This window comes from Hyperolius riggenbachi, chromosome 2 (genome assembly GCF_040937935.1).
Source record: "Hyperolius riggenbachi isolate aHypRig1 chromosome 2, aHypRig1.pri, whole genome shotgun sequence".
In the NCBI taxonomy this organism is placed as follows: Eukaryota; Metazoa; Chordata; class Amphibia; order Anura; family Hyperoliidae; genus Hyperolius; species Hyperolius riggenbachi.
The window spans coordinates 247,545,851-247,558,325 of NC_090647.1; the positions used below are offsets into that span (position 1 = coordinate 247,545,851).

At 41.9% G+C, this 12,475-nt stretch overlaps 1 protein-coding gene across 2 annotated transcripts in view; it reads right to left on the reverse strand.

The window, feature by feature from the left end:
- LOC137546234 (uncharacterized) overlaps positions 1 to 12,475 on the reverse strand; it is a 32,684-nt gene that overhangs the window by 19,822 nt on the left and 387 nt on the right. Inside the window, exons 1-4 of one of the 2 annotated variants that reach the window (XM_068268465.1) lie at positions 12,351 to 12,463; positions 11,431 to 11,532; positions 4,868 to 4,934; positions 270 to 343 (exon numbers count right to left, since the gene is read on the reverse strand). In XM_068268465.1, the coding sequence (XP_068124566.1) occupies positions 270 to 343; positions 4,868 to 4,934; positions 11,431 to 11,520 (231 nt within the window). In that variant the 5' untranslated portion in view covers positions 11,521 to 11,532; positions 12,351 to 12,463. Of the gene's footprint in view, positions 1 to 269; positions 344 to 4,867; positions 4,935 to 11,430; positions 11,533 to 12,350; positions 12,464 to 12,475 lie in introns of those variants that run through there. The other variant, XM_068268464.1, reaches the window with a different exon arrangement.

Below are 12,475 nucleotides of genomic sequence, written 5' to 3' on the forward strand. Positions count from 1 at the left end.
TAAATCACGCTTTTCTCCTGGCAGACTGAATGTTAATGAATATTTGCATTACATGGAAATAAGGACATAGACTTTAAATTTCATTCAAATTTTCCGTACATGAAACAGAAACAGTGGAAACAAGCCCTTACTCAACAAAACAAGTACGGTAATCTCTAATTACATTTGTTCTTTATCACAAGTAACAACCTATTTTAAGTCATAAATGACATTTTTTTCTCTTCCATGTCGAAGTTAGAATAGGAATGTAAAAAAATAAATAAAATTACCTCTTCTGATATTTCTGTTATTTTAGGTTTTGTGTTCTCAGTTTTCTTTGGGATGAATTCCCATTGAACACAGCCTAGTAACAGATAAACAAAAAAAACAATTTATATATATTTGCATTAATACATTTTAGCTTACAATGACCTACAGATTTATTCTCAATCCACAGCATTAGTTAAAAAATGGAATTTTGAAGTGTGGTGGTACACAGAAGGACCATTTGTTAACCAGTGACTAGTAAATCTTACTTCACCACTACTACAGCACTACATCTTTACTTATTCTTATTAACAGCCACAAACTACTCTTATTATAGCAACTCTGTAGTGATTTTTTTTTTGGGGGGGGGGGGGGGGGGAGGTTAGTTGGATACTCACCTATGGAGAAGTAAGGCTCTGGGGCCTTAAGAGCCTTCCTATTCCTGTCATAGTCACCGCATTCCAGCGCTGTCCCCCCAGTTCACATTTTCCGCCTGCTGGAGTCCTCGTTTCCAAACATGGGTGACTCCATACTGCGCATCTATGAAAATGCACTTACACATACGCAGTGAAGAGGGTCTCATCTTCAGGAGCATTTGGGGAAATTAGTGCTTCCGAAGGTGTATTCCACCAGTTGCTCAAATATGTGCAATGGCGGTAACAGGACTGGGACAAGGGGGACCATGAGAGGAACGGGAAGACTCTTTAAGATCCAGTGCTTTCCCTGTCCATAGGCGAGTATCCAACTTTGACTCTAGTAGTGGCTGAATCACACACCTGAAGCAAGCATGCAGCTAATCCAGTCTGACTTAAGGCTCATATACACATCAGACTATAGTCTTTGGAAAATGAAAGATCACAGACCAATCTTACCCCCTTCCATGTAGTATGAGAGCCATACCTTTACAGTCTTTTCTATGGAGCTGAACTCCCCATCAGACAGAAATCTTTGCAAGATGCTGCACACTCAGATGCTGTAGTACATGCAACAGATCAGTATCTGCAAAAGATCTCTTCCTGCAATAGATCCATTCCTGCAAAATGCATTCACAGTCTATGAGATCTGCAGATCCTCATACACACCTTGTTTAACTGAAATTCATCTGCAGATCAGATCCACCAGGATGGATTTTAAGATCTGCAGATGATTGATCTGCAGATGAATGTCAGTTAAACAAGGTGTGTATGATGATCTGCAGATCTCATAGACTATGAATTCAATTTGCAGGAACGGATCTTTGGCAGGAACAGATCTTTTGCTGATACTGATCTTTTGTGTCTGTAGCATCTTGCAAAGATTTTTTGCTGATGGGGAGTTCAGCTCCATAGAATAGACTATGTAGGTATGGCTCTCATACTACATGGAAGGGGGTAAAATTGGTCTGTGATCTTTCATTTTCAAAAGACTATGGTCTAATGTGTGTATGTGGCCTTAGTCACAAGCATCTGATCTGCATACTTGCTCAGAGTCAATGGCTTAAAGTATTAGAGGAAGATGATCATCAGGATAGCCTGGCAATGTGCATTATTTAACCTCTTGAGGACTGCAGGGCTAAACCCCCCAAGTGACCAGGACATTTTTAGTAAAAAAAAGGCCACTGCAGCTTTAAAGAGAACCTGTACGGAGTAAAAATATTTAAAATACACACATGAGGTACCTTCAAATGAACATTACATAGTTACCTTGCCATCAGTTCCTCTCAGAAGCTCACCATTTTCTTCTGACAATAATCCATTCCAGTTCTGACAACATTTTGTCAGATCTGAAATATATCAGTTGCTGTCAGTAAAATATCAGTTGCTGTCAGTTATAGCTGAGAGGAAAACTGATGTACCAAGTAATGTCCATGTTTCCCTATGGCTCAAGTGGGCGATGTTACAGTTTAACTGTGTGCTGACCAGGAAGCTGTTATGGGTAATGGCCATTTTCAAAATGGAGGACAGAAAATTCCCTTGATCACAGTCAACAAACAGGATGCGGGACAGGAGAAAAACACTGAGGAATAGACTACATGGGAGGTTAGTAGGACTTGTGTATGCTTATTTTGACTTAATTTTCAGTTCAGGTTTTCTTTAAGGCCAAGCTGCAGGGCCGCACAACATAGCACACAAGTGATTCCCCCACCCCTTTTCTCCCCACCAACAGAGCTCTCTGTTGGTGGGGTCTGATCGCTCCCCCCATGTTTATTTATTTTTTTATAAATATTTTTGTTTGTGTTTTTTTTAATTTTTTTTTTTTATTAAAAACCCTGTTCCTTTAAACCCTCTCCCTCCCTACCCCCAGCCAGCCAATCATGGCGATCAGCTCTCATAGGCTTCACCCTATAAGAGCCAATCGCTCTCTTGTCCTCCAGGGGGACAGCCGTGTCACACGGCTGTCCCCAGTGCAGCGATGCTGCTGATCGCAGCACTGTATAAATTGACGGCGATCACTGAAGGCGGTGCAGCCTGCGCGCGATCTCCTGCAAAACAGAGCCCCAGGACTTTACGCCAATTGGCGTTAGGCGGTCCTGGGGCTGCCGCCGCGGCCCCGCCCATTGGCGTGACGCGGTCGGCAAGAGGTTAAAAAGAAATAAATATGTATGCTTGCATATTCCTCTCACTTCAGGTGTGCTTTAAGATAATCTGCCACGGGTTCTTCCGCTTTCCAACAGGATTTAATATAGTCTTCCTATTTTTCTTGCGTCACCAAACCTAGTTAGATGCCATGGTCATCTTGTTCTTTGCCTAGTAAAATATATAGGACCCGATCCAATTCACTTTATCCAAGGAGATCATTTTAAAATAGTGTTTAAAATGACTTTTCAGTACACTACAACTAAAAATAAAATAAAAAAGTAGGTGTAAAAGTACTGCCAAAATTATTCTGGGTATCTTCTTGATTGCTGGTGGCTTCAAAGGCATTTTATTGATACAATACGAAACATCACCTAGGAGAAAAAGAGGAAATAGGAGGGGAAAAAAAACAAAACAAACCAACAACTCAGGCTCGTTTCCACTATTGCGGTGCAGAATCGCCTGGATTCCACCGCTGATGAAATCGCATGCGATTCCGCATGCGTTTTTTGCCGCGAATTCGCATAGGTGAGGGTATATGCGATTTTAACCATGTCACTGCCTGTGTGAAGTTACATTGGTACCTATGCGAATTCGCGGCAAAAAAAACGCATGGGGAAAACGCATGCGATTTCCCTATTAAATACATTGTGTGCGATTCGCCTGCATTCCACACGCAGGCGAATTCTGCAGGGTGTTCCGTGCAGATTTTCTCTGCACAATAAAACGCTCCTGCAGACGCATAAGTGGAAACAGGCCCATTCACTTATATTGTCTATGCGAATCCGCATACACAAGACGCATGCGGATTAGCGATAGTGGAAACGGGGCCTTAGGAGAAAAAGTGAATTGGATAAGAATATTGGATTGGGCCCATTATATCTCCTTGCCTCCTGGAATGTCATGTCAGCTTGCTAATTGTACAGAGTCACAATAATCCAACATGCTTACAGACTGTTTCGGATTGGTTGAGTCCATAAAGACACATTTATCCATGCCATGCACTGATGTATGCATGTTCGATTATTGTAGCTTTGTACAATTAACAAGCTGACACATCATTGCATTCCAGCAGTTCTGGAGGTGTGGTTAACTTACAGGGACAACAAAGGACGATTTACATATTCAGCAGTGATGCATCATGGGAGACATCATATGCTCACTCCAACCTGAATTATCACAAATACCTCCTGTTTTAAGAAGGCAAACCCTTTTTTCCCCTTAACATTTTAGTAAGAGGGCTTTTTGGTCCATTGTAGCCCCTTACACGCTCCTATGAGTTCTGGTTCACCATTAGCTTGCTGAGTTTTCTGTAATTTTACTTAACTAACTTTTCGTTTGCTTGAACTTACAGGTGTGCTTTAAAGAGAACCTGAACTGAAAATGAAGAGTCAAAATAACCATACACTGGTCATACTTACCTCCTGTGTAGTCTACTACTCGATCTCTTTCTCCTCTCCTGCATCCTGTTTGACCACTGTGATCAATGGATTTCTCCGTCCTCCATTTTAAAAATGGCAATTACCCCCTAACAGCTTCCTGGTCAGCACACTGTTAAACTAATATCACCCACTTGAGCCATAGGGAAACATGAACATTACCTTGCACATTCAGTTGTAACTAACAGCTGCTGATATATAACCCACAGCAACTGGTATATTTCAGTTCTGACAAAATATTGTCAGAACTGGAAGGGATCACTGTAAGAATAAAATGGTGAGCTTCTGAGAGGAACTGACAGTGAGGTTAGTATATAATATTCATTTGCAGCTACGTCACGTGTTTATTTTAAATAACTTTACTCAGTTCAGGTTCCCTTTAAGAGGTACTCCTTAATGAATTTGATCTTGTTGATTCAGAACATACATTTCCTTGCTTCAGTTATCATGTAGGTAAAAGTTCGTATTTCAAATTAAATTCATTAGGGTTAACAATTTACAGACTGATTACAGTGAACCAAAAAGTGTTTGTGAGTAGAGACTCCGCAGGCCTGGGTTTTATTTGCCCTCTGGAACAAAACAAAAAAAAATATTAATTGGGTGTTCCAATATTGAATGTACACTTACCTTCACCACCAATATAATTAAAATCTGCTATATTCACAATGATGTCATCCTCAAATGCATGGTTATACTGTGAACAAAAAACAAACAAAATGTGAAAAGGTTAGAGTTAGACAGATGTTTTACAGAAATCATATTTGTTTAAGCGGATTTCTTTTATTGCAAGGGCTAATAAACAAGTGCTTTATCTGCCCAGTTGGAGCAGTCAAACTGCAGAGGCAGCTCTTCTGAAAACGATGCAAAACCAAACGAATCAAAAACCGTAAAACATATGTGTGGCTGTGCAAAAACTACAAAGACCCTCAATAGGTGTGATCCACAGGTATCCAGTTAATAGTCCAACCAATAATTCTTCATATACAGTTCATAGCAGTAATGATATATTCTCACCGGAACAATAGGCCAACCACTAACGATTAGCAATCGCGTTTTTGGACCATGCCAGCACACAAACTCCTCCACTGATATAGGACTCCTCAGATGTGTGTATACATGTCATATGAAAGAGAGACACAGCAATAGTGTGATACCGTTTACAGAGCATACACTATCCAGCACCACCAGTGCTCCCACTCCACTCACGGGTCACCCTAAAGTGCCTCCACCAGCTATGCACTCAAGCCTCTCACCAGATAATATGGCCGACCCTTCACAGACCAGCAGCTCTAGCTTGTTGTGATGACTTTCTCTTGTGTCAGCAAAGAAATGATCTAGGGCTCAAACAGGTGTACCATAGCGTAATTCCATTTAATAAAATATATTAAAAAGAGCAAGTGCACTTACAAACATCCAGTTAAAATGCGCATATAAAACAATCCTCGAGGTGATCCAGCGTCTGACCGGCTCCTACAGCGGCAGCTAGAGCTGCTGGTCTGTGAAGGGTCGGCCATATTATCTGGTGAGAGGCTTGAGTGCATAGCTGGTGGAGGCACTTTAGGGTGACCCGTGAGTGGAGTGGGAGCACTGGTGGTGCTGGATAGTGTATGCTCTGTAAACGGTATCACACTATTGCTGTGTCTCTCTTTCATATGACATGTATACACACATCTGAGGAGTCCTATATCAGTGGAGGAGTTTGTGTGCTGGCATGGTCCAAAAACGCGATTGCTAATCGTTAGTGGTTGGCCTATTGTTCCGGTGAGAATATATCATTACTGCTATGAACTGTATATGAAGAATTATTGGTTGGACTATTAACTGGATACCTGTGGATCACACCTATTGAGGGTGTTGTGGACTTTTTAAATGTGGAATCTTGTGTATTAATATGTGGGTTGTTGAGCACTGTTTCCATAGAATAGAAATTTTGTACGTAGTGTGACACACACAATTAAAAAATAGCGATCCGACCAGACAGAGATTTATTAATATTTAGAATATCTATTGAGGAGCGCACTGATCAAATATAGAAAAACTACAAAGAGCCTGATAGCCAGAAGGAGCTTATTCAACTGGAGCTTCAGTCTAAAAATTTTAGAGGGACCCTTCATTGAAAGGGGGATGGGGGTTGGGGGGGGGGGGGGAGCGGGAGATTTGGAAGATACTGGAAATTTCTGAACCAATAACTACAAAAGGTAAATATTAAACTATTTCTATGCAGGTAACTAGGTTACAGAGAGTTCTGCACCGATCTGCTCCTCTTAATTCTCCCACTATATCACAGAGCAGAAGCCAAACTGGGCGTGACAGGGTCTAACATCTTGCAATCACTGTGCTTATGGTAAGAAATACCCCGACTTACATCTATGTGCTGCTCCAGAGACCAGTACAGATCATTGTTTACAGTAATTACATGTCTGGCACAAAGGACTGGTTGATATATTTACTATTATTTATATGACCAATGATAAGCAGCAGTATTAAAGGACTACTGAAGTGAGAAGAATATGAAGGCTGCCATATTTATTTCCTTTTAAACAATACCAGTTGCCTGGCAGCCCTGCTGATCTATATGGCTGCAGTAGTGTTTGAATAACGCCAGAAACAAAAAAGCACTAATCTAGTCAGACACACCCGATTTACATATGCTTGTACAGGGTCTACTGGTATTGCTTCAAAGGAATAAATATGCCATATCCTCATTACAGTTGTACTTTAAGGCCATATATAGTGTTCTCTGCTGAGGTGTCCAGTTTGGGCCATCCCTACCAAGAATGGTATGTATGTATGCAGGGCTGTGGAGTGGGTCCAAAAATCCACCGACTCCGACTCCTCAGTTTAGGATTCCACCGACTCCTCGACTTTGCATATTACAATTTTGTTGATTAAAAGTATGTAACATGAAATTCGTCTCTTAACTGCCAACGCTTAGGAATTTTACAAGACAACTGAAGTGAGAAGGATATGTAGACTACTATATTTATTCCCTTTAGACTAAAACTAGTCCTTGGTAAGAGTACTTGTAAAAGGTACAAACCGGAACAAAGAACATCTATCAGGCCCTAGGCAATGTAAGTGTGGGTACATGTAAGAATGATGTGCAGGTACTCTGCAGGGGAATGAGGAGATTCTTCCTCTATTACACATTCTTCATGCACAATCTGAACAAGGTTTATGGGTGACAGACAACACCTCTGTGTTCAATGTGCACAGCATTCTCAGTGGATTCCCTGCAGCTCTGTGGGGAGTGCATATGTAGAGTATAGTACTACTGTGTGACAAAGTAAACCTGAGACAGATGAAATTAAAGTTTTATACATACCTGGGGCTTCCTCCAGCCGCCTTCAGGATAATCAGTCCCTCGTTGTCCTCCTCCACCACCTGGATCTTCTGCTATGAGTCCAGGTACTTGAGCCAGTCGGGCGTAGTGCGCATGCACACACTCCGCCGCCAGGAGCATACTACACCTGTGCAGCACTATTGCGCAGGTGCAGAATGTTCCTGGCTGTGGGAGCGGCATGCGGCCGGACAGCGCTGACTGGCTGAATTACCAGGACTCATAGCAGAAGATCCGGGTGGTGGAGGACAGCGAGGGACTGATTAGCCTGAAGAGGGCTGGAGGAAGCCCCAGGTATGTATAAAAACTTTACTTTTTATGCGTCTCAGTTACCCTTTAATTTGTAGTCACCAAACCAAATTTTAACAACATATCAAATTATTTGATTTCATCAGCAAAAGGAGTGCATACATTTGCATAAATCAGCATCAGTGCAGAATTATTTCCATCTCATTGACCATCTCTATTAGTGACACGGCTACACATCAGGCTTTATTCTTACAGCATAGATGTTATTTAGTATATATAAGAGATTCCTGTGTACACATCATATATACAGTCACAATCAGATATGTATATCTGACCTTAAAAATACGGGGACTGCTTTATTGAAGCAGCACAAGTAACTAAGCTAAGCACAGCTATTACTGTATATATACATTATTTTTAATGACTATTATCTGAGAAATAGAACATTTTATCATATTTTCTATTTTAATTACAGTTACAAATTCATTAGGAGTCGGTGCATTTTTCCCCGACTCCGACTCCAGGCACCCAAAATTGCCCGACTCCACGACTCCGACTCCACAGCCCTGTATGTATGTATGTATGTATGTATAGCTGCCCTGAGGCATCACCAAAAGATCTGAAGTATCGGATTGTCTGGTCAGAGTGAATGTTTTGCTCTCCTTACATCTCTGAAAGCCACACTGATATTTTTTTTAAAGATTCTTTTATTTTGAAAATTTTTGAACATTACAAACAGAAATGACCAAATGGTCAGTGGTCAACACACACAGCGGCTTACATATAAATCTTATTCTTAAACAGAGATCCAAAGGTTATCCATATCTTATACCAGCAAACAGTCCAATCCTCTTAGGGCTAACATTATTTCACCAAATAATATCCGATATATCATTGGTAGTAGATATAATGAGTACCAATCCAACACAAAGATACTGTCTTGTGAGTTGTGATCTCCTGAGTGGCCTTTGATATAAGTGTCATGTGATGAGTTCAGATATGTATAATGTAATTAGAGAAGTGCCAGTTGTGGGATCTATAATTTAATCGGAGAGCATAGCTAGGCGTTAGAGAGTAATATTGCAGGCCACACTGATATTCACCTTTTGCGCCTTCAAAAAAACAGAAAGCAATGACAAGACAGTGGAAATGCTTGGCACTACTGACAGTAATGTATTGCTTCATTCACTTGACTTCACAAAGCATGCATAAAGAGTCCATCTTGTGCATAGCATACAGTATAAGTGATACTTATCGTGAGCAGCGTTGTGGGAATTTGAGATGACAGTGGGTGCCGCTGGGTGCACGGCCCGATATGGTCTAAAGTGTACTGTGCAGACACAGTAGATGCCACGACCACATCAGCGCGACCGGCTCTTGCATAGGTCCAGTAGATGTCCAACAGCATCTGCAACGGAGGGGACCTCGGGCACAGGACGGCTACCAGGGGCTAGAGTAAGCCCCGGGTAAGTAGATTTTTTTTTTATTTGTTTGGACCTTTTCTTTAAAGAGAATCTGTACTCTAAAATTCTTACAATAAAAAGTATACCATTCTATTCATTATGTTCTCCTGGGCCCCTCTTTGCTGTTTCTTCCACTCCCTGCTGCAATCCTGGCTTATAATTGCCAGTTTTAGGCAGTGTTTACAAACAAAAAACATGGCTGCTAATCAGCATGTGATAGGCTGAGAGAAGCTCAGTCTGTGACTCACACAGAGCCTGGAGGAGGTGTGTATAACTTCTCCCTATCACAGCAGAGCAGCACAGTCCTGCCTGAGCCAACAAAGGAAAGAAGATTACAGTATATAACAGAGATAATACAGCTACTGTGCAACTAGGAAAGGCTGCAGTAAGACAGACCACATTAGAACAGGTATAGGAACTTATAGGATAGAAGAAATAAGGCTGAAAATTTTGTTACAGAGTCTCTTTAAAAGCTAAATTCACAGTGGCACATTGCGTTGCAATGCAACATTAAAGTCACAACGCAGCATTACAACACAACGCAAAAAAAAAAAAAAGGGTGATACCGTCGCATACAGTAGGGACAGTAACATTACAATGCGACGCTAACGACGTACTGTAAACGTCCCATTGGATTAGCATTGCAGTGGTAAGCTGCGTTATAAGCTTTTATAATGCAGCTCCGCAGCTTCTCACTGTGAATAAGCCCCAGGAGAGTAAAAGTAAGCTTTCAGCTACTCAGCCTTCTAACATCTTGACATCATACAGGATTCGATTTTTTTGCAAAGGGAGAAAAAGGTGTGTGCATCTGACCAGTATCACCTGACTTATATACTGGCTGCCTCAAGTCTATTGACTCATTCAAATTTGAATATTAACTGACTCTCATCTAATTAAAATGGCAAAGCGTTGCAAACTGCAATCGCCTACCAGATAGTGCAGGATCTAAGGCTAACTCCCTGACATTCCTGCAGGAGTTGGCCCACGCAAATACTTGCATCTAAACAGGGGCGCCGCGTGTAGGCCTCCTTGTACCCCCAGGAAATGAAGGGCAGCGCAAGCACCCCCACAGAGCATCCACTGCCCGGGAGCGCCGCAACTGTCCCCCAACAGGGGGAGAGGGCGAGAACGGTATACTCCCCAGACGCGGCCTACGGGTTCCAGGCGGTGAGAGAGAGCCTGGGCCCCCCGGTTGTATGGGGGCAATGGGAAGCCTCCTCGTGGCGCCCCTGGATAGTGCTATGTAGCATGAACTAATTCCCACAGGGCGACTGTTTTGCGGTTTTTGACCCTGCATATTTAGGCATGCGAAAGCAAATGCATATTTGCATGAGCAATGTCTCGTGATTAGCCAATAGGCCAAATTTGTAAAGCCAGATTTGTCAGGTTCACTTGGTTGATGCACACTTTTCTCTCTGTTGTAATTAGCATTGCATTTTCTTTTCTTTGGAGGCAAGTGGTGAGTGGCTTGTTTTAGGAGGTGAGAGCCCTGGAGCAGGCTATTTGCGCCTGTCCTCCCCTCATGTGTCGCGCCCAGGTCATGCGCATATAGCAGAACGCAATGGATGTTAAGGTAAGTGCCTGTTTTTAATCTTGGGAGGTGTGTGCGGGTGGCTCTTCCCGGCGCTGGGTAGATCGCCTGCACCCCCCAGCCTCCACCTCCGGGGTGCCGCTGTGTGGGTTCCAGGCGGTGAGAGAGCCTGGGACCCCCGCGGCCCCCCGGTTGTATGGGGGCAATGGGAAGCCTCCTCGTGGCGTCCCTGGATAGTGCTATGTAGCATGAACTAATTCCCACAGGGCGACTGTTTTGCGGTTTTTGACCCTGCATATTTAGGCATGCGAAAGCAAATGCATATTTGCATGAGCAATGTCTCGTGATTAGCCAATAGGCCAAATTTGTAAAGCCAGATTTGTCAGGTTCACTTGGTTGATGCACACATTTTCTCTCTGTTGTAATTAGCATCATACAGGATTCGAGTCTGAAGAAGGCTGAGTAGCTGAAAGCTTACTCTTGTTCTTTTAAAGTTAGCCAATAAATGTTATCAGCCCGATTCAAAACTTCTTGTTTTTACTGATTGCTAACACAGTACAATACTCTACTGCTACATATAATAAATAAGATGATGTTGAGTGCCTACTTTCTCAAAAATGTTTCTCATTTTAGCTTGAAATGCTTTCTCATTTTGGTCCAGCCCATGCAGCCAATCCTTGCTTAGTGCAGATTTCATTTCTTTTGTAAGCTGAAACGCAAAAACAGAAATAATTAGTTGGATACATCATGAAAGAAGCATTGTTTGTCATTTTGTTTTTATTACAGCTGTGCCTAGAAATCGGTAGGTGTGTGTAAGGCTACACATAATGCAGAAGAACTCCAGGTATTTCAGCTGGATTCCTCAGAGGCATACATGTAAGGGCTGGTGCACACCAAAAACCACTAGCGGATCCACAAATGCTAGCGGTTTTTGAAGAGGTTTTTTCAGAGCGATTCTACAGTAGGCATGTTTAGAGAGATTTCCTAAACAAGCCTAGCGTTTTTGTGTAGCGTTTTTTATATTTTGTTACAGTACAGCTGTATCTGAACAGCTATTGTAACAGAAAGGCTTGGAAAACCGCTGGATGAGAGCACACTTATTTGAATTACATTTGTTTTGCAGCATAGCAGAAAATGGATGTGAAATAGCATACAATGGAAATCTATGGGCTTCATAGACTTCCACAGACTATATGCCTTTTCCAATGCGATCTTATAAAAGCACACAGCGAGCTCCTTCTTCCTGTATATGATGTGCATGCCATGATTTCCTATAGGAAACCAAAATGCATGGAATGTGGATGCATGTTTATAAGAGAAAAAAAAAAATAAAACTTGATAATGTATTTTTTTTTCTGCAAAGACAAGTGTTCTCCCAGTTTTAGTCAGCTCACTATTACTAATACTGTAGCTGCAAAAAGCAGTTTATTAGCAATCCATGCGAGGTAAAGAAATAAGTAATTCCCAATATGCATCAGACAGTGAGTGAGTTTGCAAATATTTGTTCCTAAAAGCCAGTTGTCTCACTTATGGAATATTTGTTTTCCAGAGACATATACAGCTGCTAATGAGACTGGTTATCTGCTGCAGGTAAATGCCGGTAAACCGTGATAAGTCCTTTAGCCGAGTCACAGCAGAGTTTATATAGAATA